Raw genomic sequence first — 24,530 nt, forward strand, 5'->3', positions numbered from 1 at the left:
GGTTGTGTGGCTTGTGTTACATTCTGCTCTGTGTGCTGTGTAAGAAGCCAAGTTAATCACATGGTGAAATGTCGTTGAGTTTGGAATCCTGTACCTGCTTTACAATTATGTTAACCGTGCTTTATGATTGAATAAAAGTGACATCATGGAAAGACACAACTCAGTGTGTGCGCCTTCCTAGCATGCTCCTGACACACTCTTTTGTGTCTGGCTTCTCCACACAGCATAATGTTTTTCAAGAAACATGGCTTGTATCATAGCTTTTTTCTTTTCTCTTGCTGAGTAGTAGTCTTTTATAAATATACCACAGTATCCTCCTTCTTTCTTTTGTTGAAGGACACCTGGCCTATTTCCAGTTTGGGCATTAAATAACAAATTTGTTCCAGTCCTGGCACCACTTTATCCAAACAAAAAAAAGAAGTTTTGGGAATCGGATTTTGTTACTTTTGAGATTCTCCATTCCACTGATATTTAGATTTTTCAGGGACCTCCCTCCCTTTATCCCTCTTCAGGAAAATCATAGTACATACATGCACCCGGAGAGGAATGAAGTGGGTAACACTGAAGATTGGCAAGTTTATTTATTCAGATAAGGCATAAAGGCTGAATATAGAAAACCAGTTCTGTCCAGTCTCACAATCAAATTTTGGAAAGGGTAGGGAAAAGCTGCAAAGGGTGATAAAAGGGCAGTGAGAGTGCCAACCTGTAGTGTTTAAAGCATCATTAGGGCCCCGAGGATAATTCTTATATTCTTATAAGCTTACACTTACCGAGCTCTAACTAAATGCTACACAGTGTGCTAATTATTTCATCTAATTCTTATGCTTGAGGTGGGTACATTTATTATCCCAATTTCATATAGAGCACACGAATGAATGCTCAGAAAGTACATAAAGAAGTCCATGAAAACTATACATAGAATATACTCAAATGAGTATATATGAAGTAAATCATAGAAACTTAAAAGAAATTGGGACGCCTGAGTGGCTCAGCGATTGAGCGTCTGCCTTTGGCTCAGGGCCTGATCCTGGGATCTGGGATCGAGTCCCACGTCGGGCTCCCCGCGAGGAGCCTGCTTCTCCCTCTCCCTGTATCTCTGCCTCTCTCTGTGTCTCTCATGAATAAATAATCGAAAGAAGAAAGAAAGAAAGAAAGAAAGAAAGAAAGAAAGAAAGAAAGAAAGAAAGAAAGAAAGAAAGAAAGAAAGAAAAGAAAGAAAGAAAGAAAGAAAGAAAGAAAGAGAGATCCCTGGATGGCGCAGCGGTTTGGCGCCTGCCTTTGGCCCAGGGCGCGATCCTGGAGACCCGGGATCGAATCCCACGTTGGGCTCCCGGTGCATGGAGCCTGCTTCTCCCTCTGCCTGTGTCTCTGCCTCTCTCTCTCTCTCTGTGTGACTATCATAAATAAATTAAAAAAAAGAAAAGACTATTTAAAATTAAAAAAAAGAAAGAAAGAAAGAAACTTAAAGGAAATGAAGTGGTTAATTTTTTAAAAAGATTTTATTTATTTATTCATGACAGACACAGAGAGGGGCAGAGACACAGGCTGAGGGAGAAGCTCCCGTGGGGAGCCTGATACAGGACTCACTCCTAAGACCCCAGGATCACAGATCATGACCTGAGCCAAAGGCAGACACTCCCTGAGCCACCCAGGCGTCCCTGAAGCGGTTAATTTTAAAATGCCTTGTGGAGTTGTGCAACTAAATAGCATAAATAATATTTCTGCTTTCTCTTTTCATTAGCATTTTGCAAACTCTTCCTAAACCATAAGGTCTCTCTGTTCAGGCTCACTGACTCTAGATAGGTGTAGTGTGTGGCATTTACCTCCCAGGGGATTACAAACTAGCTGGGCAATTGTAGTTTCACAAATAGAGTAATTTAACACCATTCTTGGACACAAAATAGTAAGTACTTAGATATTTTAGATCTACTGTTACCAACACGTCTGGCCAAAATTCATGTATAGCAAGAAGGATTTCAGTGGGAAAGCGGCTGGTGTAAAATTATTTTGGGAGATTCAATAATAAATGATTTTTTTTCTTAATGTGCTCTTTGTCTTCTTTCCCCTCACTCCCTACCCCCAAAATATTTTAGTATTCTCTTTCTTAACTGCAAATTATTATTATTTTATTCACATATTTAAAATAGGAAGAGTGGAGCGGAAAGTATTCCTTTTTCTGGCAAGAAAGCCCTGAATATAATTTGGGGAAATTAATCCCCAAGAAGCGCTGGATGAGCTACGTAGTTTCATGTTGAAATGTTTACCCTGGGGCACCTGGATGACTTTGCAGTAAAGCATGCAGCTCTTGATCTCAGGGTTGTAAGTTCAAACCCCACGTTGGATGTAGAGATTTCTTAAAAATGAAATCTTTAAAGAAATAAAAAAATAGTTTCCCCATGGTATTATATTATAAACAGTGTGCTTTCTGTATTAGTTTGTGACGACTGCCATAACAAGGTACTACACGCTGGGTATTTAAGCAACAGAAACCTATAGTCTCTCAGTTCTGGAGCCTAGAAGTCCAAGATCAAGGTGTTAGCAGGGTTGGTGTCTTCTGAGGCCTCTCTCCTGGACTGCAGTTAGTCATCTTCTCCCCACATTTTCATGAGGTCTTCCTCTTTGGACTGTGTTCTAATCTCCTCTTTGCAAAGGACACTAGTCAGATTGGATTAGGGTCTACTCACATGATCTCAATTTACCTTTGTACCTCTTTAAAAATCCTATCTCGGGGGATCCCTGGGTGGCGCAGCGGTTTGGCGCCTGCTTTTGGCCCAGGGCGCGATCCTGGAGACCCGGGATCGAATCCCACATCGGCGGTCCCGGTGCATGGAGCCTGCTTCTCCCTCTGCCTGTGTCTCTGCCTCTCTCTCTCTCACTGTGTGCCTATCATAAATAAACAAATAAAAAAAATAAAAAATAAATAAATAAAAAATAAAAAATAAAAATCCTATCTCGGGCAGCCTGGGCGGCTCAGCGGTTTAGTGCCACCTTCGGCCCAGGGCCTGATCCTTGGGACCCAGGATCGAGTCCTGCATCGGGCTCCCTGCATGGAGCCTGCTTCTCCCTGTGCCTGTGTCTCTGCCTGTGTGTGTGTCATGAATAAATAAAATCTTAAAAAAAAAAATCCTATCTCAAGTACAGCCACATTCTGAGGTGCTGGAGTTTCAGACTTCAACATATCAATTTTGAGAAAACACCATTCAGCCCATATCACTTCCTATCTGCATCACACAGCTGTTAACCTGATAAAATTAGAGAATATTTAGGAAAATGCTATAAATGCAATTATATCCTGTACAAGAGGGTGTTTGTTAGGGTTGTTAAATTAGTCACATTGCAACTATTTTAAAATCGTTAAGTTGGTTGTATGGAAGGATGTTAGTGGCTATTATTTTAGAGGGCTAGAGTATGAAGAGAATCAGGACATGATGAAGGTCGTATCTACAAACGAGTAGTTTAATTTTTAAAAATCCTCTAAGTTAAAAAAAATTAGAAAACTAATCTAACAATGGGTAATTATAAGAGCATATGAGGTCTGTTTTTGTTGTTAAGTTTAAAATGACTCATGAAGAGCATGGAAAAAATAGTATTATGACAGAATGGACTTGAAATTTAGCATATCCTGCTGGCATCACTTGCCTATGGAAAAATTAGAATGAATCATAGGATGAATAGAGAGGATTCACTATGCTTTGGTCACACTTTTGCGTGAATAGAGCATAGTTCAATCTTCTAGTGCCCAGGGAAGAATTAAAGGGACCCAATATTGGGAAAAGAACAGATTGTTCGTTATGACCAATTAAGCTGATTCGTAAGAAACCGACTTTTTAGTAGATAAAAAATTGTCTGAGTCACCTTAACATTACAGAGGAATTAGAGGATTTAGCCTATAGAAGATGGAAAGGAAGTTAATAGGAGCCATCATCACGGAAGATTAGAAGACTTTGTTTTAAAAGTATTATGCAAGTCACAGTTAATATCTCAATCTCAGCATTTCAGATTTGATCTCATGCCTATACTAATGCTGTCATCCCTCTTCACCCGATTACTTTCCTTTTTATATCATTAGCTACTTTGATCATCCAAGTCTTTTTTTTTTTTTTTTTTAAGATTTTATTTATTCATGAGAGACACAAAGAGAGAGAGGGAGGCGGAGGGAGAAGCAGGCTCCAGGCAGGACTAGATCCCGGGCCTCCAGGGTCGCGCCCTGGGCCCAAGGCAGGCGCTCGACCGCTGAGCCACCCGGGGAGCCCCCCCACCCCCCCTTTTCAATCTATTCCTGGATTTGTCTTGCTTTCCCCAGGCTACACGCCGAGACAGACGCCGAGCTCTCACTGTGCGCCTGAAGGTTCTGAGAGCCCCCCCCCCCCCCGTCCTCCCCGCCGCGTCCGCCTCCCGCACCTGCAAACTCTGCGCTTTGCATCCCCGTCGCCCTCCTGCCTCTGGGCGGGAGAAGGGCTCCCTTCCTCCTCCGCATCCGCCTCTGGCCGCGGGGACGCTCGGCGCGGGCGTGCAGGGGGAGTCACTCAGGGGACACCCGGGGGCACGAGGAACCCGGCAGCCAATCGGCGCCGCCAGCGCCGCGGCCAGACGCCCGAGCCCCGCGCCCCGCCCGCCGAGGACCGCAGCTGCGGGGCTGCGAGCGCCGCCCGGGCCCTCTCGGGCGCAGCTGATTGGAGGCGCGGGGCGGGGGCGGGGGCGCAGCCAATCCGGGGCGCCCCGCCCCCCGCCGCCCCCGCCGCCCCGCCGCCCCCCGCCGCGCAGTGCGCAGCCCGGTGCCCCGCGCCCGCGCCCGCGCCCGCGCAGCCATGCCCTCCGCCCGGCCGCCCCCGGCCCCCGCCGACGCCTCGCCCTGGCCCCCGGGGCCGCCGCCGCCGCTGCTGCTGCTGCTGCTCAGCCTGGCCGCGCTGCTCGCGGGGGCCTGGCTGCGGCGGCACCGGGCGCGGGGCATCCCCCCGGGGCCCACGCCCTGGCCCGTGGTGGGCAACTTCGGCTTCGTGCTGCTGCCCCCGTTCCTGCGGCGGAACAGCTGGCTGCACCGGCGGGCGGCGGCGGCGGGGGCGGGCGGGGAGCCCTCGGCCCGGGGCCCGCAGCTGCTCCTGGCCGACCTGGCTCGCGCGTACGGCGCGGTCTTCAGCTTCTTCATCGGCCGCCACCTGGTGGTGGTCCTCAGCGACTTCCGCAGCGTGCGCGCGGCGCTGGTGCAGCAGGCCGAGATCTTCAGCGACCGGCCGCGGGTGCCGCTCGTCTCCCTGGTAACCAAGGAGAAGGGTGAGCGGGGGCCGGGGGCGCCTGGGCGGTGCCCGCGCGGCCCTTCCCGGGCCTCCACGGCCGTTCCCCAGACGCCGGGAGGAAGCCCCCCAAAGTGGAGGCGGCGTGGCGGGGCCGGGGCCGGGGCCGGGGGCGGGGCCGGGGGCGGGGGCGGGGCCGCGTGTGACCGCCGGGCTCCGACTTCAGGGACGCCCGCGCTTCCCGGACGGGGCTGTGACCCCGGGGGCGCGCCGGCCGCGGTCGGAGGACGCAGGGACGTGCTGGACTCTCCCGAGGCCTGACGGAGGGTTGAAGGCCTTTTCCGTGAGACGGGAGGTCCGGGGAACCTCCGGGCGGCCCAGCGGCTCAGCGCCTGCCTTCAGCCCGGGCTGTGATGCTAGAGCTGGGGGATCGAGTCCCGAGTGAGTCCCGCGTCGGGCTCCCTGCATGGGGCCTGCTGCTCCCTCTGCCTGGGTCTCTGCCTCTCTCTCTCTCTCTCTCTGCCTCTCATGAATAAATAAAAATCTTAAAAAAAAAAAAAAAAAAAAAAAAAAGGCCGGTCCAGAAAACATCTTAGAAGCATCATTGGCCAACCTCTGGGTTTGCAGCCCCAGTGATTTCTGCTTCTAGAAACACAAGTAGGGCAGTTTTGAAGGTTGGTAACATGCTATCCACGCAGTAAAGGTCGCATCACCCTTGCACTACCTCCGGCCCAGCCCCCTTTGTTCATCGTCTTACTGGCCGGTAGGGATCGCAGACTTTTTGTCTTTTTTTGTCTGATGTTAATTTAATTGCCTTTCATCAATCAGATGTTAATTTAAATGTCTTTCCCTCAGGAAGCTTTTTGTCACTTCCTCTCGAGTTAGGCTCCCTTTTGGAAACAATTTCTTTTGCTTGCTTTTCCTTTGCTGCACTTCACAAAACTGGGGATGCGTAATCTGCAGCCCTGCGCCTGGATGTGGGTCTTCACCACTAGACTGACATCTAGGAGAATGTGGCATAAAGAGATCCCGGCTTTTTAGAATCTGATTACGCCATAGTTTTGCCAGGATTTTAAGTGAATAGTAAACGATGATCATAATGTTTTGAATGTCCCACTGAAAAACACATGTCATAGTTCATAACTCACCATCTCTATGCCTTTACACATTGCTACCACTGCTTCTACCTAGAATTCTCTTCCCATCTCATGGCTGCCTAGAGAACTCCTGTTTGCTTTGCTTTTCTTTTCATTAAAAAGAAATGAAATACATATAACATAAAATTTGCCATCTTAACCATTTTTTAAAAGATTTTATTTATTTATTCATGAGAGGCACAGAGAGAAAGAGGCAGAGACACGGGCAGAGGGAGAAGCAGGCTCCATGCAGAGAGCCGGACACTGGACTCAATCCCAGGTCTCCAGGATCAGGCCCTGGGCCAAAGGCAGCACTAAACCACTGAGCCACCGGGGCTGCCCTTTCTTAACCATTTTTAAGTTCAATGACATTAAGTTATTCACATTGTTGTGAGACCAGTACAGCTATCTGCAGAACACTTCATCTTGGAAAACTGAAACGTCATACCCATTAAACAAACATTAAAAAAAAAAAAAAAAAAAAACCCCTCCCTTCTTGGAGCACATGGCTGGCTCAGCTGGCAGAACCTGTGGCTCTTGATCTTGGGATCATGAGTTCAAACCCCAAATTGGAGGTAGAGAGTACTTAAAATTAAAAACCAAACCAAAGCAAACCAACCAACCAACCAACATAAAAAACAAACCCCACCTTCCTCTCTCTAGCCCCTGGCAACCACTGTTCAGTTTTCTGCCTCTATGGATATGGCTATTCTAGGTAATTGATATAAGTGGTATCATAAAATATTTGTCCTTTTGTGACTAAAATAATTTCACTTAGCGCCATATTTCATTTTCCATATTGTAGCATGTGTGAGAATTCCCGTCCTTTTTTAGACTGAATACTATCCCATTGAACCTATATAACACATTTTGTTTATTCTTTTGTCCCCTAATTGACAGTTGGGTACTTCTATCTGCCTTTTAGCTCTTGTGAAAAACGCTTCTATGAATGTGAAAAACGCTTCTATGAATGTGGCATAGGAGAAAGAGAAATGGTATTAGGAAGTAGAGGTTAATAACATTATTAAATATTTGTTACAAGATATTTTTAAGGAATGTTGCTGCTAGGGACACCTGAGTGACTCAGTGGTTGAGCATCTTCCTTCAGCTCAGGGCGTGATCCTGGAGACCCCGGATCCAGTCCCACATCCGGCTCCCTGCATGGAGCCTGCTTCTTCCTCTGCCTGTGTCTCTGCCTCTCTCTGTGTGTCTCTCATGAATAGATAAATAAAATCTTAAAAAAAAAAAAAAAGAAAGAAATGTTGCTGTTAAAGTTGGCGAGACTAGCAGAAAAGGGAATGTTTCATAAACAACAATGTGCACAGACAGGCTTGAAATAGTTGGCAACACATTGCCAAAAAGGTCTAGAATGGGGAGGTTGTTTATTTTGTTTATTACATTTGAATTTTTCAAAATGTCATGCTTAGACAAGTTGATATTCTTTTTTAAGCCCATAAAAACTACAGTAAGCTAGACATGACCATAAAGATATTTTACATTAGCCATGCCCATCATACTTATTAGTGCATCTGATTCTTTTCCTGAGCAGGAATAGAAAATAAAGTTACAGAGTCAGAGCCAAGGCTACCAAGAGTGCCTCACTCTAAGTGTGGTCAATTTCTTTGAAAAGTCTTGTGCACATCACATTTTTATTATTAAATATTTAAAATATGAAGTTCAGAGAGCAATATAAATTCATTTATCTACCACTCAGATTTGCTTCAGATTCATAAATAATACATAGTTTCATTTGTTTTTTTTTTTAACATACATATTTATTTATTTGTTTATTTGAGAAGGTGTATGTGTGAGCAGAGGTTGGGGGGGTGAGGGGAAAAAGGGAAGAATCTGAAGCAGCCTTCACTGGAGGCCTGTGCTGGGGCTCCAGCTCACGAACCCAGGATCATGACCTGAGCCGAAGTCAAGAGTCAGATGCTTAACCAACTGAGCCACCCAGGGGCCCCTAAAGTATCTTTCTACTTCCAGTTTTTGTTAGTTCATTTATCTATTTCCCTGCTGACAGAAATTAGATCATTTCTATCATTTCTAATTTTAAAAGATTGCTAGGGACTTCGAGCAAGAGTGAAAGCAAACTGCAGAGCCATAAAAATGGAAAGTAAAAGGAAACTTGGAAGAAGTTTAAAAGTAGGGTATGGATCAGTCAGTACTGACTACTTTAAAGGGGAATAAGATGCAAAATAAAATTAGGAAATGAAAATAGAAAATGAAAGTTCCTCTGGAGAATTTAAAAATGAATGAGGAAAGCAGGATAAGTGACTTTTGCAGTAAATACAGTAAAATAGATATTTGAAATAGTTACGTACTCATATCAAGAAGGTCTGAATTCCCACTGAGAGGAACACTTCTATGACCCCATGGAAGGAAAAGACAAATGTAATCAGTGGATAGCACCTTCTCTGCTTCAGGAGGAAGAAAATGTGTATGTGATAAATGTAAATTGTATCAAATTTAATGTATTTAGGTGTTTTTACTTTAGTGTATGTTTATTACTGTAAAACATAAAACATGGAAAAGGAAAAAAAGAATTCCTTTTAGTTCTTCCCAAAAGAATTGGAAATTCTCTGTGATCACTGTTCTTTTGAGATAGCCATTGCTGACATTTTTGTGTGTTGCCTTTGTCTTAGCCTATTTGAGCTGCTTTAACAGAGTGGCGTATAAACAACAGAATTTATCTCTTATAGTTCTGGAGGCTGGGAAATGCAAAATCAAGGCCTCAGCCGACTTGGTGTCTGGTGGGAGCCTGCTTTCTAGTTCCCAGATAGCCATGTGTAACCTCACATGGTGGAAGGGGAGCAAGGGAGGTCTCTGGGGCCTTTTTTTACAAGGACTCTGATCTTACTCATGAGGGTTCCACCTTCATGACCTAAATCACCTCCCAGACACCTCACTTCAGATACCATCACACTGGGCATTAAGATTTAACCTATGAATTCAGAGGGGGACACAAACAGTCTGCCTGTGGCAGCCTTCTAGTATTTTTTCTGTCTGTACATATATTTTTTAAAAATGTATTTGCTTCTTTAAAATGGAATCATACAGTTCTTTAAAATCATTTTTATCACTTAAATTTTCTGAATAGACCTCCATATTACTAAATATTCTCCTGCAAAGATCCTTAGAGTACAACATTCTTTTTTTTTTTTTAAGATTTATTTATTTATTTATTCAGAGAGAGAGAGAGAGAGAGGCAGAGACACAGGCAGAGGGAGAAGCAGGCTCCATGCAGGAGCCCGATGTGGGACTGGATCCCAGGTCTCCAGGTCTCCAGGGTCACACCCCGGGCTGCAGGCGGCGCTAAACCGCTGCGCCACCCGCCACTGGGGCTGCCCATAGAGTACAACATTCTTTTGTGAGAATGTATCACAGTCAGTTTAGCCTATCCTGTATTTGATTTGAAGTGGATTTTTGTTTCAACTGTGCACTACTGTTCTGACAAGCACTCTCTTTTGAGAAACTCTTTGTCCATACCACCCCTTTGTAATTGTGGTTGGAACATGAGATGCCACATCTTTATATGAACTCCCCTCTCGGGCCACAGTGACTAGTCAAGCCATAGACCGTGGTCACAGATGACTCGATCAGAACATCTTACCTCTTTGTACCAGTGGCTAGTCTGTAGGCTGGACACAGAACTCAAGAATTTATATTCATGGCATAGTCTGGAAACCTCAAGTCACAAAATAAACTTAAGGTGTTCCAAATTGCTATCACCGTGGGCATGGGATACCTGACTGAAGCATTTGAATCCTCCTCCAACACTTTCCAATTTGGAACTGACCTCTTCCCTCTGGTGGGGAAAATGGGACATTAGGCATCCCAAGATAGCTCTGAGGCTTAGAAAAGCTGGTTTGCAGTAGGGAAAAAATGAAGCCAGGCAGAGAGTAGTGAAAAATAGATGCAGGGCAGCCCGGGTGGCTCAGCAGTTTAGCATCTCCTTCAGCCCAGGGCATGATCCTGGGGACCCGGGATCAGCTCCCTGCATGGAGCCTGCTTCTCCCTCTGCCTGTGTCTCTGTGTCTCTCGTGAATAAATAAAATCTAGAAAGAAAGAAAAAAAGAAAGAAAGAAAGAAAGAAAGAAAGAAAGAAAGAAAGAAAGAAAGAAAGAAAGAAAGAGAAAGAAAGAAAAGCAAAAAGAAAAAGAAAAGAAAAAAGAAGAGAAAGAGGGGAGAGGAGAGGAGAAGAAAAGAAAAAAAAATAGATGTATGGAGAAAGAGGTGTGTGCCATTCAGTCTTCTCTGAGCTGATAACACCTAGCTCTTCCTGTTTTTTGGTTCTGCATTTTGGTTCTGCAGCCTAATTGGCCGTTTTGCCAAATCTATTTAAGGCCATATTTTTGTCATTCTCAACCAAAAGAGTCTTGACCTTTGCTTTGGAACCATTTTTATTTTTTAGTGTTATTATCCTCCTTGAAATGAAGTTTTTTTTGTTTTGTTTTTGTTTTTAAAGATTTATTTTTATTTATTTATGATTTACATAGAGAGAGAGAGAGGCAGAGACACAGGCAGAGGGAGAAGCAGGCTCCATGCCGGGAGCCCAAGGCGGGACTCGATCCCAGGACTCCAGGATCCACCCTGGGCCAAAGGCAGGCGCGAAACTGCTGAGCCACCCAGAGATCCCCCTGAAGTTTGTATACATCAGTGAATACCATTGCTTTTCAGGACTCGGAATGGAGAGGTCAACAATAATAGGATGTGCCTGTGCCTCATTCAGACATTCCTAAGACCTTAAGCCATTCTGCTCCACACATGAGTGTTTTGTAAGGTTTGGAACTTTGAGGCCATTAATTCTGTCCATGCCTCTCATCCAGCTTTTCTCCAGCATAATCTCTTTGGTCACCTCTTTTGTCTTGCACTTCATACCTGTCAACTTGTTGTCAGATATCCCAGTCCTCAAATATTAGCCATTTCTGAGAAGGTTCTCTCCATTTCCCTGCCTTATCTAAACCTGATTTCCCTCTAAAGATAATTTAACCTTTCTTGAAATGTCCTCTTTAACTTTGCTCAAGTTATTTATTTTTCTAAAATGTGCCTTCACACACATCTTTATTTAAATACAAATGCAGCATCAGTTCACATGTTGTCCTCTCTTCTGAGAAGGGCTGCCTTCCCTCTGCTGATAGGTGCTCCTTCCTTTGTCTACATTACAACTTCAATACACTTCTGACACACAACATTGAATCAATACAGGGTAACAGTGCATCATTCAAAAACAGTCCAACATAAAACATTCAATCCTGTACACTTCAACTCTGCAATTTTAGTACAATCCAACATAGGACATTCAATACAATACATCCCAACAATACAACATTCAATAGCATGCATTCCGACTCTGCAATTTCAGTACAATCCAACATATAGCATTCAATAAAGTTTGTAACTTCAATATAGTCTAACATACAATAGTATATTTGGATTGTTGGTAAATCTAGTTCCTCAAAAGACTAACATCTTAAAAAGAGGGATTGTGTCTTTAATCTATATGCCCTTGGTACTGGCACATAGGGGACTCTAAATAAATATTGGAAAAACTATTAGAAAAGGGATTTTACTAGATAAAATATTTCTAAAATACAAATGCATAGTTTGAAAAATGGTGAGTAGGTGATACAGACTGAGGACCTAATAAAAGAATAAAGAAAAATAAAAGAAAAATAAAGTTTCTTGAGAACTAGGACAAAGCAAAGATGTCATAGGTGATATCTTAAATTATATGCTGAATGCAGCAAGACTTGGCCACAGAAGACTGACTAAGCTGTGGTTGCCTAGGAAATAGTTTATGGGGCTTTATTGAATAAAGGGAGAGTTCTAGTTTCAGAAATGGTTAAGGCATTTCCATTTCTTCTGTCTTGATAATCACACACCAAACCAGAGGGACTTTGAACAGAAGCACACACTCCATCTATGGTGAAATGAATCTACAATCCTTCACCATAACATTTGAAGACAAAAAGTAGACCTAGGATTGGCAAATGACTTCATAGAGTGGAAGATGACCACTTCTAAGTGTCTACTGGGGAGGAAGGGGGATACTAGTGGAGTGTGAGACAGTTAACCCTGTGGAACCCCAGAAAGTCTTAGGAATTGGGCTACCAGTTATTACAGTGAGCCACTGAGTTTGAAATGGATATAAAATATAATTATACCAGTTCCTTATCATCAGACCCCCTCACTCAGAAAACAAAGTAGATGCTCTGGACAATCTTGGGTTTTAGTGACTTTTCGGACAAGGATGTAGAGGGGTGGAGTGAGGGCACAGAGATATGACTTTGTATCACACAAGATGAAAAGTTGCCTCTAGAAAAAGAGGATTCTTGAAGAACTTTACTTTGAGTGAAAGATTGAATTTGGCAGAACATCCAACAAGCCTGGCCACTAGCAAAAGAAAACAAGGAAATTTGTCTGTCTTGGCTTGGACCCTGGCTGAAAAAATGATCTCTCCCCTACCTGTAATCCCTGCTGCAACTACCTTGCCATTTTAGTGCAGAAGCAGCCACAGACTACATGTAAATGAATTACAGTGGCTCATTAACTGGCTGTGTTCTAGTAACCTTCATTTATAAACCATGAAATTTGAAATTTCATGTTTTTCATATATCATTAAATATTGTTTTGATTTTTTTCTAGCCATTTAAAAATGCAAAACCTGATCTTTGCTGAGTGACCATATAAAAAGAGACAGCAGGCTCGATTTGACCTGTGGGGCTAGTTTGCTGATCATTAATTAGGATTTAAATAAATGTGTTAAATATTTAAGGATGAGAATTCACTCTTTTTCTTTAAAGAAAAAGAAGGCAAGAAAGAGGGGAAAAAAGAATAGATACAGTAAGACAAAGTTCAAAATAATATATTAGAAACAAATTAGCAATTATATTGAATGTAAATGGACTGAGTTGACTGGCTGAAAGATTGCTAGAATGGATTTTTTTTCTAGGATGGATTTTTACAAAATCCAAATATACGTTAACTAATTAATTTTTAAAAAGATATATTTATTTGAGAAACAGCATGTGTGTCCCTGCATCAGGGGGAGGGGCAGAGGGAGAGAATCCCTAAGCAGACCCCCCACTGAGCATGGAGCCCAACGCTGCCCATCCCATGACCCATGAGCTGAAATCAAGCCAAAACCAACTGAGCCACCCAAGTGCTCCCAAATGTATTTATTTTAAAAGAGGATACCCTCCCCCAAAAAAGAGACATACCCTAAACATAAGGATACATTAAAATTCAAAGTAAAAGAAAGGAAAATGTTATACGGAGACAATGCTTTAAAAAGAAAAACTGATGTCTTTTTGACAACATATATTTTAAGTAGAACTTCATTGTTTAAGAATTAGTGAATTACATGATGATAAAAGGAAGCTTTTTACTAAACCAGGAAGATATAATAATTTTAAACTTGCATGTACCTAACAATGTACATGTACCTGACAGCAAAGATAGCTACATAGCAAAATTCTGTAGTAGAACTTAAAGAACTGCAAAGAGAAGTTGATAAATGTGCTATTATGCCAAAATACTTGAACATAAGTATTTGAATAATTGAGAGAACAGGAAGATAAAAACTTACTAAGGATACAAAAGATTTGATTCTAACAATTAACAGGCTTTTTCTGTTGGACATATAGAGAACCCTGTATCCAACAATTGATTAGATAAAAATTCTTCTCAATTTTATTGGGAAATTTTATTAAAATCAATCACATACTAGGCTAAATAGCAAGCCTCATCAATGTCAAAAATCAGTATAAGACAAAAAAATCAGTATAAGACAAATTAACTTAGATAGCAAAAAAGAATCATAACAAAAATTATTTAAACTTAAGACTATAATGAAAATACATGCAGGCAATATTTGTGGACTGCTGCTAACGTGGTACTCAGAGGCAAATGTAGAATCTTAAGTTATTTACTAAGATAAAGGTCTGAAAACTAAGGAGCTAGGTAACCAACTTTAAAATCTGGAAAAGAATAAAAACATTAAAAAAAAAAAAAGAACATAGCATTATAATCTTAGATAAATTATTCCAGAGAGAAAAAATATGCTGTGGCTCATTTTAGGAGGCCAGTATATTCAGACAAGTATGTTATGAGAGTGGAAAATTTATTGGCTATTTTCATTTATGAGTATGAATTTAAGTGGGCACCTGGGTGGCTCAGTCAGTTAAGTATCGGACCGTTGGTTTCAGCTCAGATTGTAGTCTCAGGATTGTGAATTCGAGCCCCACCCAGCTCCATGCCCAGTGCAGAGTCAACTTCGGGTTCTCTCTCCCTCTGCCCCTACCAGTCATGCACTGTCTCTAAAATAAATAAGTAAATATGTCTTTTAAAAATATATTAGGAAACCAAATCCAACAATTAAAATCATAAAAACACTATAATCAAAATAGGATTTATTCTTACATTGCAAGCAGGTTCAACTATCAAAAAGAAGCCAATTTCCAAATCTATAAATTAAATGCAATTCCAGTGAAAATCCCAAAAGTGTTTTTTAACAGAACTGGACAAGCTGACTTTAAAGTTTTATAAAAGAGTGAAAAGCCAAGGATGATTTTTTTAAAAAAGATTTACTTATGTATTTATTCATGAGAGACAGAGAGAGACAGAGACATAGGCAGAGGGAGAAACGGGGAGCCAGATGCGGGACTCCATCCCGGGATCCTGGGATCACGCACTGAGCTGAAGTCAAATGCCCAACGGCTGAGCCACCCAGGGATCCTGAGCCAAGGATAATTTTAAAATAAAAAAACAGTTTTGAAAGAGAACGAGGCCCTGAGGGGACTTCCATATAGATGTTAAGACTTACTATGAAGTCTATTTATATCTTAAAAAGTGAGAGTGATTAAGACAATGTGCTTTAAGCACTTTGTAAATTGGCAAATCTAGTTACATTGAAGAGGTACATATTTTATGACTCATCAACTCACTCTTAACAATGTCTTTAAAATTCTGAGGAAGTAGAAAAGGTAGAATAAACATATTTTCTAAAAAAAAAATCTATAGATATTTGCTTCCCATGCACTTTTGCTTTAGCGAAGTAAGGGAAGGAAACAAAAAAGAGGAAGAAGTAGAACCAGGAAATGGGTTCAACACAGGAGAGTCTAAATAATGCCAGAGAGAAGTCACCAAACACCAGAACAGAAGGCCTAGAAAGGCAGTCTTTCAGCCTCAAATCTGCAGATTTGAGCAGATGTGTGACAGAGTCCAAGGAGAAAAGCTGAACGGATAGGTGGTCTGATTCATTTGACCATGTGGAGGCCTATATTGAAGGGTATCTTATGGACGTCTTAAAGATTGTGAGAAGCCTTAGCCACAGCGAAGAGTCGGTGTTTATAGCATCCCGGTGCCCAGCATAGTTGGCATTCAGAAATATTTGTTAAGTGAAGCATGTCCTCAAAAGTAGCGGAAACAAAATGGATTTAAAATGGGAAAGGAGAACCAGCTGGAACCACAAAGGGTGCCATGAAAATAAGAGGGTGAAATAGGTGATGAGGAATATTCGAGAACAATTTGATACAACATCTGGGAACAATTCTGTTGGGTTTGATGGTGGGAGATGTGTAACATAAGTGAGGGTCAGATAAGGTAGAGTTGTGGAGACCTTGAGTTCAGATGTTTTTAAATTAGGGCTGTTGCAAGCAACAGACTTCCCTCTTCCCTTCCCTTCCCTTCCCTTCCTTTCCCTTTTCTCTTTTCCCTTTTCCCTTTTCCCCTTTCCCTTTTTTCTAAAAATAATACATTATAAGTATTATTAATTTCAGAGGTAGAGGTCAGTGAGCAACAGACATTTTAGAGAACCTTCCAGTTATTTGATTCCAAACTGATAGCCAGGGTTATAATCCAGTTGGGCTGTTGATTGATCAGCTGATATTTAACAAGCTTATCTTGTTTTCCCAGAGTGATGCCAGAAGCTGGGATTTTAATGGTCAGCACAATCTGATAATGTCCCTGCCCTCTTATTCAGAATATTGAAAATATGGGGATATCCAGCCTGAGGCAACTTTTGAACCTGGATTTCCTCTTACAAAACATCAGATTTGGAAATTTTCACTGACCCTAGAGATTGAAATTCATTGCTTTTCATTTCCCCAGGAATTCCTACCTATCATAATAAGCTTTATTGGATATTTTTGTTATTAGAAACCTATACTATCTTGATAATTCAAATCCGCTAATCATTCTTCTTGGCCAATAATCTCTACCTGCATTTTTTGCACAAGTGACCTGATAAACACAGAACACACCTCATCATAGTTCCTGTTCAGCGTGATCAAGCATTGCTCTCTCTCACCTTCTTTTCTCTCTGTCCTTTTGCAGGGATTGTATTCGCACATTATGGTCCAGTCTGGAAACAACAGAGGAAGTTCTCTCATTCAACTCTTCGACATTTTGGCCTTGGAAAGCTTAGTTTGGAGCCCAAGATTATTGAGGAGTTTAAATATGTAAAAGAGGAAATGCAGAAGCATGGAGAAGACCCCTTCAACCCTTTCCCCATCGTCAACAATGCCGTCTCTAACATCATTTGCTCCCTGTGCTTTGGCCAGCGATTTGATTACACCAATAGTGAGTTTAAGAAAATGCTTCGTCTTATGTCACGAGCATTAGAAATCTGTCTGAACTCCCAGCTCCTCCTGGTCAATATATGCTCCTGGCTCTATTATCTTCCCTTTGGACCATTTAAGGAATTAAGACAAATTGAAAAGGATATTACCACTTTCCTTAAAAAAATCATCAAAGACCATAAAGAGTCTCTGAACGTAGAGAACCCTCAGGACTTCATAGACATGTACCTTCTCCAAGTGGAGGAGGAGAGAAAAAATAATAGCAATAGTAGCTTTAATGAGGATTACTTATTTTATATCATTGGTGATCTCTTCATTGCTGGGACTGATACCACAACTAACTCCTTGCTTTGGTGCCTTCTGTATATGTCACTGAACCCCGACATACAAGGTAATTAACAACTGTTTCCTTTATTCAGACAAAGCCAGATTATTTAAATTCGTATCAGCAAATTGGGTGATCCTGTGGCTCCTAGCACAAAGCGATGTCTTCAGGCCAGAAAACAAAGTGGAAAGACTTGAATCTCATAGGGAGTCGTGATGGTGTTAACAGCGAAACTCTTAACGTTCCTAGACATTGGGACTAATGTCATACTTGCTTGCCTCTGCTTTAAATCTCTATGGGTCTGATGGGTGAAATTTATGATAGAGGAAGGCTTTTAGGGAAGGACAATTTAGAGCTAATGGGAATCATAATGATTATCTGAACCCCGTCATCTTGTTTTGAGAATGGAGAACAGAGTCCCAGAAAAGTTATGTGACTTTCACGAGACGACAGAGCCACTTCCACCACATTGATACCAGTAGGTAGTGAGTGCCCAACAGTTCATAGTGGAAGACTGTAAAGGAGGGCAGTGTATTATTTTTCTGTTGCTCCTATAACAAATAACCACAAACGTAGTGACTTAAATCAACACAAATTTGTTATCTTAAAGGTCTGTGTCTCACTGGGCTTAAATAAAAATGTTGACCGGGTGGCATTCCTTTCTGCAGGCTCTAGAGGAGGATCCATGTCCAGCTGCCTTGGCTCCAGGCCCCCTTCCTCCTTTATCAAAACCTGGGATGTTGCAGCTCTTCTGACCACTTTCTTCTACTCAGATCTTCCTCTGACACTAAACTGGGAAAGTTCTTCAGTTTGAAAACCCATGTAATTAGTGCACACCCTTAAAATCCAGGGTAATCTCCCCATCACATTGGCAGGTCTTTCTTGCCACATAAAGTAGCACATTCCTAGGTTCCAGCAGGTTGGGGTGTGAACATCACTGAGGGGCCATTTTCTGTCTGCCATAAATGAGATTATGCTTACTGCATTTGTTAACTATTGATGAGTAACAAATTATTCCCAAAATTTAGCAGCTTGAAAAAAAAACCACCATTTGCTGTCTCACATAGTTCCTGAGGATCAGGAATCCAGAGGCAGCATAGCCTGGTTGGTCTGGCTTAGGCTTTCTCATGAAGTTGTAGTCAAGATGTGGGCTGGAGCTACAGTCACCTGCAGATTTGACAGGGACCAAAGGATCCACTTCCAAGATGGCTTGTCGGCTTGACTTTTAGCTGCAGGTTCCACCATTTGGAGTTTTCCATAAGGCTGCTGGACTTGGGGGCTGCTTGACTTGGTATTTGCCTTCCCCAAAAATGAGTGACCTGAGAGAGCAAGTACCAAGACAGGAGCCACAGTGTCTTTTATAACCTAAGCTCAGAACTGACGTGCCTCACTTCTCCTTTATTCTGTTGGTCACACAGACCGACTTGGTACAAGGTGGGAAGGGACTGTACAAGGATGTGAACACCAAGAGGCAGAAAACATTGGGGGCCATGCTGGGTTGTCACATAAAAGCTTAGAGTCAGTCCAGTGTTCATACAAGAGAATGAGGTAGGAGTACTCCTGAAACCAGAATGCTTTCTTCTTTACCCATCTGTCTGTTTTGCTAGCCACTTTCCAAGTCACAAGGTGGTAGAGTGTCCCTAGGACTAGCTGCCTCTTACTTGGAATATGTGACCACTGCTTCACATCTCTGAGGCCGAGTCAGGTCTTAACTGCCAGTTTATCATTGTGTGCATGATGTGATGGGAGTACACATAGAACAGCAGTCTCAATTCTCCTGGCTTGTCTTCTGGTTTATTATTTGTTATTATTTCCTTACTTTTTTTTTAATAATAGAAAAAGTTCAGGAAGAAATTGAAAGGGTCATTGGTGCCGACAGAGTCCCTTCCCTCACTGACAAGGCGCAGATGCCCTATACAGAAGCCACCATCATGGAGGTACAGAGGCTGACTGTGGTGGTGCCACTTGCTATTCCTCATATGACCTCGGAGAAAACAGGCAAGTCCAGGATCTTTCTCTTTGAATGCCCTTGAAGGAAGCTCAGCCCCTTAATCCAAGTGAATTGAAGTGACGGTGTGGTGACCATTGCCCAGCTTGATCCTTCTGAGGGTTTTAACATTGTGTTGTGGATAATGAAATGTCCAGGGAATGATTTGGCCCTCAGTTGTCTGTTATTCATGTACTGGCATTACAGCACTGCTTGTTTTATAAATAGCTCTCTAGATTTCAGAGCATGCATACTTACACTGTCAAACAAATTATGCTGCCATTTAAGGTGGTTGTATTGGCTAAAAAACTCCAGAATTAACAAAAGCACCTCTCAGTCTTCTTGGACAATCACAAGAGCTAGTTTAAATATGAAATTAAGGATTTTACTTACTTGACCTTTTACACTTCAACAACTGAAGCATAAAAATTAAAGAATTAGAAGAGCCCATCTAATTCTAAGGGCACCTGTTTCAACTTCTTGTGTACACTGAAATGTGTCCATTTTGTCATGTCTTAGACATATAAGCACCCAGACTCTATGTTAAATCCCTCATAAGAAGGAACTTACCAAAAAAAAAAAAAAAAAAAAAAGAAGGAACTTACCTCCTCTAGGGACAGCCATGATGTAAGAGGCTTAAACATACTTATACTATAAGGAAGCAATAACTTATAAATGACATTGGATCACTTTATGATTTCTTTGATGCATATTAGATATACTGTGTTTGCCGTATCTTTTGAGCACTGTTTAAAGTGCATATGACCTTGTCAGCTGCTAAGAGCCAGTATAGATTTCCCTGTATGATTGACCCTTGGACAACACAGTTATAAACTATGTGGGTCCACTTATATGCAGACTTTTTTCAATAAAAATATTGGAAAAATTTTTGGAGATTTATGACAATTTGAAAAACTTCACAGATAAACTGTGTAGCCTAGAAATATTGAAAAAATTAAGAAAAGGTATATCATGAATGCATAAAATATATATAATTTATTTTATCATCTACTACTGTAAAATATAGTTGACTCTTGAACAGCAGGAGTTTGAACCATGTGGGTCCTCTTATGTGCAAATTTTTTATAGCACAGTATTGTGAATATATTTTCTCTTACGATTTTTTAATATAAAATTTATAAGTCTTTGGAAAGTTTATCTGGAATGTCCTACGATTTCTGTTTCAGTGTTTTCTCTTAATTGTAATGTTTTTATGGTTTGATTTCACTCATTAACTCAACACCTATTAAAGCAAGTCCCGTGCCTTATCTCAGGCTGTGTCCTGGGGTCGTGTGGAAAGGATACCAGTTGATAAGGTCAGGCCCCTACCCTCAAGCACCTCAGTGTTTAGGTAGGTAGGTAGGTATATAACTAGATGTTTTTTTCAGATAGTGATGTTTAGAGAGAAGTGTTAGTGAGAACATGTTGAATGACACTGGATTTTGTTTTGTTTTGTTTTTGCTTGTTTTAGTGCTCCAAGGATATACCATTCCTAAAGGCACAGTGATATTACCCAACCTGTGGTCAGTACACAGAGACCCAGCCATTTGGGAGAAACCAGATGATTTCTACCCTAATCGATTTCTGGATGATCAAGGACAACTTATTAAAAAAGAAACATTTATTCCTTTTGGGATAGGTCAGTTAAACTTTTATTTTCTTAACGGCCTAATTAAAGAGGTAGAACTAAAAGAATCTTTTATTATTTTATGATATTGTTTTAAAAATACTTCTTTCTTGGGGCTGAGGTAGCTCGGTTGGTTAAGCATCCGACTCTTGATTTCGGCTCAGGTCATGTTCTCAGAGTCGTGAGATTGAGCCCCATGTTGGGCTCTGAGCTCCTCCTGGAGTCTGCTTGAGATTCTCTTTCTCCTCCCTCTGCCCCAACCCCTACTTGTACTCCTTCTCTCTCTCTCTAAATAAAATCTTTAAAAATATTTCTTTTTTTTTTAAGATTTTATTTTTTTTATTCATTAATGAGAGACAGAGAGAGAGAGAGAGAGAGGCAGAGACATAGGCAGATGGAGAAGCAGGCTCCATGTGGAGCCCAACGTGGGACTCGATTCGGGGTCTCCAGGATCATGCCCCAGGCCCAAGGCGGCGCCAAACCGCTGAGCCAACCGGGCTGCCCAAAATACTTCTTTCTTAGCAAGCGGATATAAGAGAAGAGGTAAATGAGATAATGCAGCTCTACTACATTCATTTTAGATTTTAAAAACAAAATGAAAGCAATTGGTTTTAAATCCTTAAATAGGAATAAATAAGTAAATAAATAAATCCTTAAATATGACTAGAAATCGGGATCCCTGGGTGGCGCAGCGGTTTGGCACCTGCCTTTGGCCCAGGGCGCGATCCTGGAGACCGGGGATCGAATCCCACATCGGGCTCCCGGTGCATGGAGCCTGCTTCTCCCTCTGCCTGTGTCTCTCTCTGCCTCTCTCTCTCTCTCCGTGTGACTATCATGAATAAATAAATTTAAAAAGAAAAAAATTAAAAAAATATATGACTAGAAATCTTCCTTCCTGAGCTGCCCAAGTGATTGATTGAGTCCCGGAAAACTGTTGGCATTAAAAGCAACTTGAGGGGCAGCCCCTGTGGCTCAGCGGTTTAGCGCCCCCTGCAGCCCAGGGCATGATCCTGGAGACCCTGGATCGAGTCCCACATCGCGCTCTCTGCATGGAGCCTGCTTCTCCCTCTGCCTGTGTCTCTGTCTGTCTCTCTCTCTCTCTCTGTGTCTCTACGAATAAATAAATAAAATCTTAAAAAATAAAAAAAATAAAAGCAATTTGAGGGCAGCCTGGGTAGCTCAGCGATTTAGCGCTGCCTTCAGCCCAGGGTGGGATCTTGGAGACTTGGGATCCAGTCCGACATCGGGCTCCCTGCATGGAGCCTGCTTCTCCCTCTGCCTGTGTCTCTGCCTCTCTCTCTCTCTCTGTCTCATGAATAAATAAACAAAATCTATAAATAAATAAATAAATAAATAAATAAATAAATAAATAAATGCAACTTGTGACCTTCTCCTGGGCTGCGGGCTAAGAGGCTGGGTTCTCTCATCTCACCAGTCACCTGGATGAGTACATGTAGGATTCTTTCTATAAAAAAGGCATGCTCCAGAGATTCTCATCTGACTCATTCTCCCTTTAATCTTCCAGTTAAGAACAAAGGAAAGAGATAAGTAGATATGGAGGAGACAGAGTAGCCTGCATCTGTCTCTAGTTCCAGTACAGAATGAGGATAGGTTTTCATGAGGAGAAGTTAAAATGTGAACTTAGTATTTAAAAATTCTCATCAGCATATACTTTGGGAAGCCATGGGGTTATATGTGGCTAATTTATTTTATAACTCTCTATATGTGCATTCAAAACACTTTTGAGATTTCATATGAAATTGCTCTTCTTGAGATAGGAAAAGGGGCGGTATTATAACCCCAACTTTTTTTCTGATCTCATTTTTAGGGAAGCGGGTGTGTATGGGAGAACAGCTGGCAAAGATGGAATTATTTCTGATGTTCGTGAGCCTAATGCAGAGTTTCACATTTGCTTTACCGAAGGATTCTAAGAAGCCCATCCTGACTGGAAGATATGGTCTAACTTTAGCCCCACATCCATTTAATATAGTAATTTCAAAGAGATAAAGAACAAGTCCGAGAAGAGAATGTAAATACATTTCCTTCCTAAACAGGTTCTTCCTTCCGCATTGACAGCAGACCCAGTAATGCAGTAGATCCAGATTAGGCTCAGATGAGAGGGAGACTGGAAAGCGAGTAGAGCTTGCATCTTGGAAGATTCCTCAGAGGATACTTCTGTCATTTTAGTAATGCATGTCTGTGACTGGGGACCAAAGTGCTGGATGGGAAGCGGGAGATCTGGCTTTTATCCCCAGTGGCTCCCACCAGTGAACATTTCTTCTCATCACTCAGTGCCTCAGTCATTCCATAAAATGAGGTTAAGAAATGTGCCTTCTTTCCATCTCTCAGCACTAAGGAAGGTCAAATGCCTCATATCTTTTCTGGTATCACCAAAACACTTGTTAAGTACCGGAGAACAAATTCAGAAGTAGTAGGAAGACCTGCCAGTTTAAGACCTGTGACAGCATGAAAGTGGTATTTGTACTTGAATATTTTGTCAGGGAAGGATGTGGGTTTAAGTCATGATGAGTTAGAGCTTTTCTTGGCACAGATCCTATGTCTGTTTTGGGAGATGGGAGGCTTGTTTTGTTACCATTATCTATTCATTTGTGATTTCGTTTTTTCACATTTTGTAGACATGGACTCAAGTGCCCTTGTCTGGTATGTACAGGAAAGGCTGTTGCTTGAATTTTTATGTCTACCTTCTGTTTCAACTACAGGAACAGTGAGCCTGGCTGAAGGAGTGGCTTCACGGCAGAGTTTCTTTCTGCTGGGTTGCTCACAGAGATGTAGCTCTACCTTTTGACTTGAGCCCCGAATAGTGAGGTTGGGAATTCTGATACTGAGATTGATCAGGGAAGGATTCAAACTGTGAACCACTTGTCTGTGCTGCCACCACGTGATCCCATGGGCATCTACTCTGTGTTTTCAGTACAGATAGATGAAGTACAGGCAAATCTCTAGGTGCCTTGAGGATTTTTGTCAATTAAAAAAAAAAAAAAAACGAATAAGCTAAGTGCCCAGGAATTGTGAGTGAATGGAACAGTTGTCATATAGATTTTTAATGAGATGATGCAAGTGTGGTTCCATTGCATTTTGAACAGGATGTTTGTTCCTCATCTGAAATTTTATATGCTTTTGAATTGCACTAATAATTTGGCATAAACAAGTTTATTACTCCTTAATTTATATATACATTTTCAACATTCCTAACCAAACAGCTTATAGCTTACTGGAAAAAAAAAAACTATTCTGTGAGATTATATTGAAATCAGATGTTCATTAAACTTTTAAATATAACGCCTCCAACTGTAGCATTTTAAAAACCTCTTTATATGGTAAGTCATTGAAAGAACTATTAATGCAATTTTGTATTTTATGATTTATTTGAAGTGTAAAAACCAGAAGTACCTTATTTTATATATCTTCCTAATACCTAATTTCTAATCCTTATCTTTAACATAATTTCTGGTGCTTTTATTAAACTTTTAGTTTTAACCAAAATAGTATCACGTCTGGTTTTTTATTTTAACTGCTAAACAAAATTTTTTTTATTTTTTATTTTTTTAAGATTTTTATTTATTTATTCATGAGAGACATAGAGAGGCAGAGACACAGGCAGAGGGAGAAGCAGGCTCCAT

General features: G+C 41.6%; 1 protein-coding gene and 1 long non-coding RNA gene across 2 annotated transcripts; one reads left to right on the forward strand and one right to left on the reverse strand.

Moving 5' to 3' along the window:
- Positions 1 to 547: 547 nt before the first annotated feature.
- LOC140623466 (uncharacterized) lies at positions 548 to 4,604 on the reverse strand. The gene is made up of 2 exons (XR_012023083.1): positions 4,402 to 4,604; positions 548 to 2,883 (listed from the first exon to the last, which is right to left on the reverse strand). It is a non-coding gene; the product is annotated as an uncharacterized lncRNA (long non-coding RNA).
- Positions 4,605 to 4,808: 204 nt separating this feature from the next.
- Positions 4,809 to 23,900, forward strand: CYP2U1 (cytochrome P450 family 2 subfamily U member 1). Its single transcript, XM_072810030.1, has 5 exons — positions 4,809 to 5,271; positions 16,706 to 17,341; positions 19,112 to 19,273; positions 20,734 to 20,901; positions 22,718 to 23,900. The coding sequence occupies exons 1-5, from the start codon at positions 4,809 to 4,811 to the stop codon at positions 22,894 to 22,896; spliced, it is 1,608 nt and encodes a 535-aa protein (XP_072666131.1). The 3' UTR covers positions 22,897 to 23,900.
- The last annotated feature ends 630 nt before the right edge of the window (positions 23,901 to 24,530 follow it).

The sequence above is a fragment of the Canis lupus genome, chromosome 33 (genome assembly GCF_048164855.1).
Source record: "Canis lupus baileyi chromosome 33, mCanLup2.hap1, whole genome shotgun sequence".
NCBI classification, from domain to species: domain Eukaryota; kingdom Metazoa; phylum Chordata; class Mammalia; order Carnivora; family Canidae; genus Canis; species Canis lupus.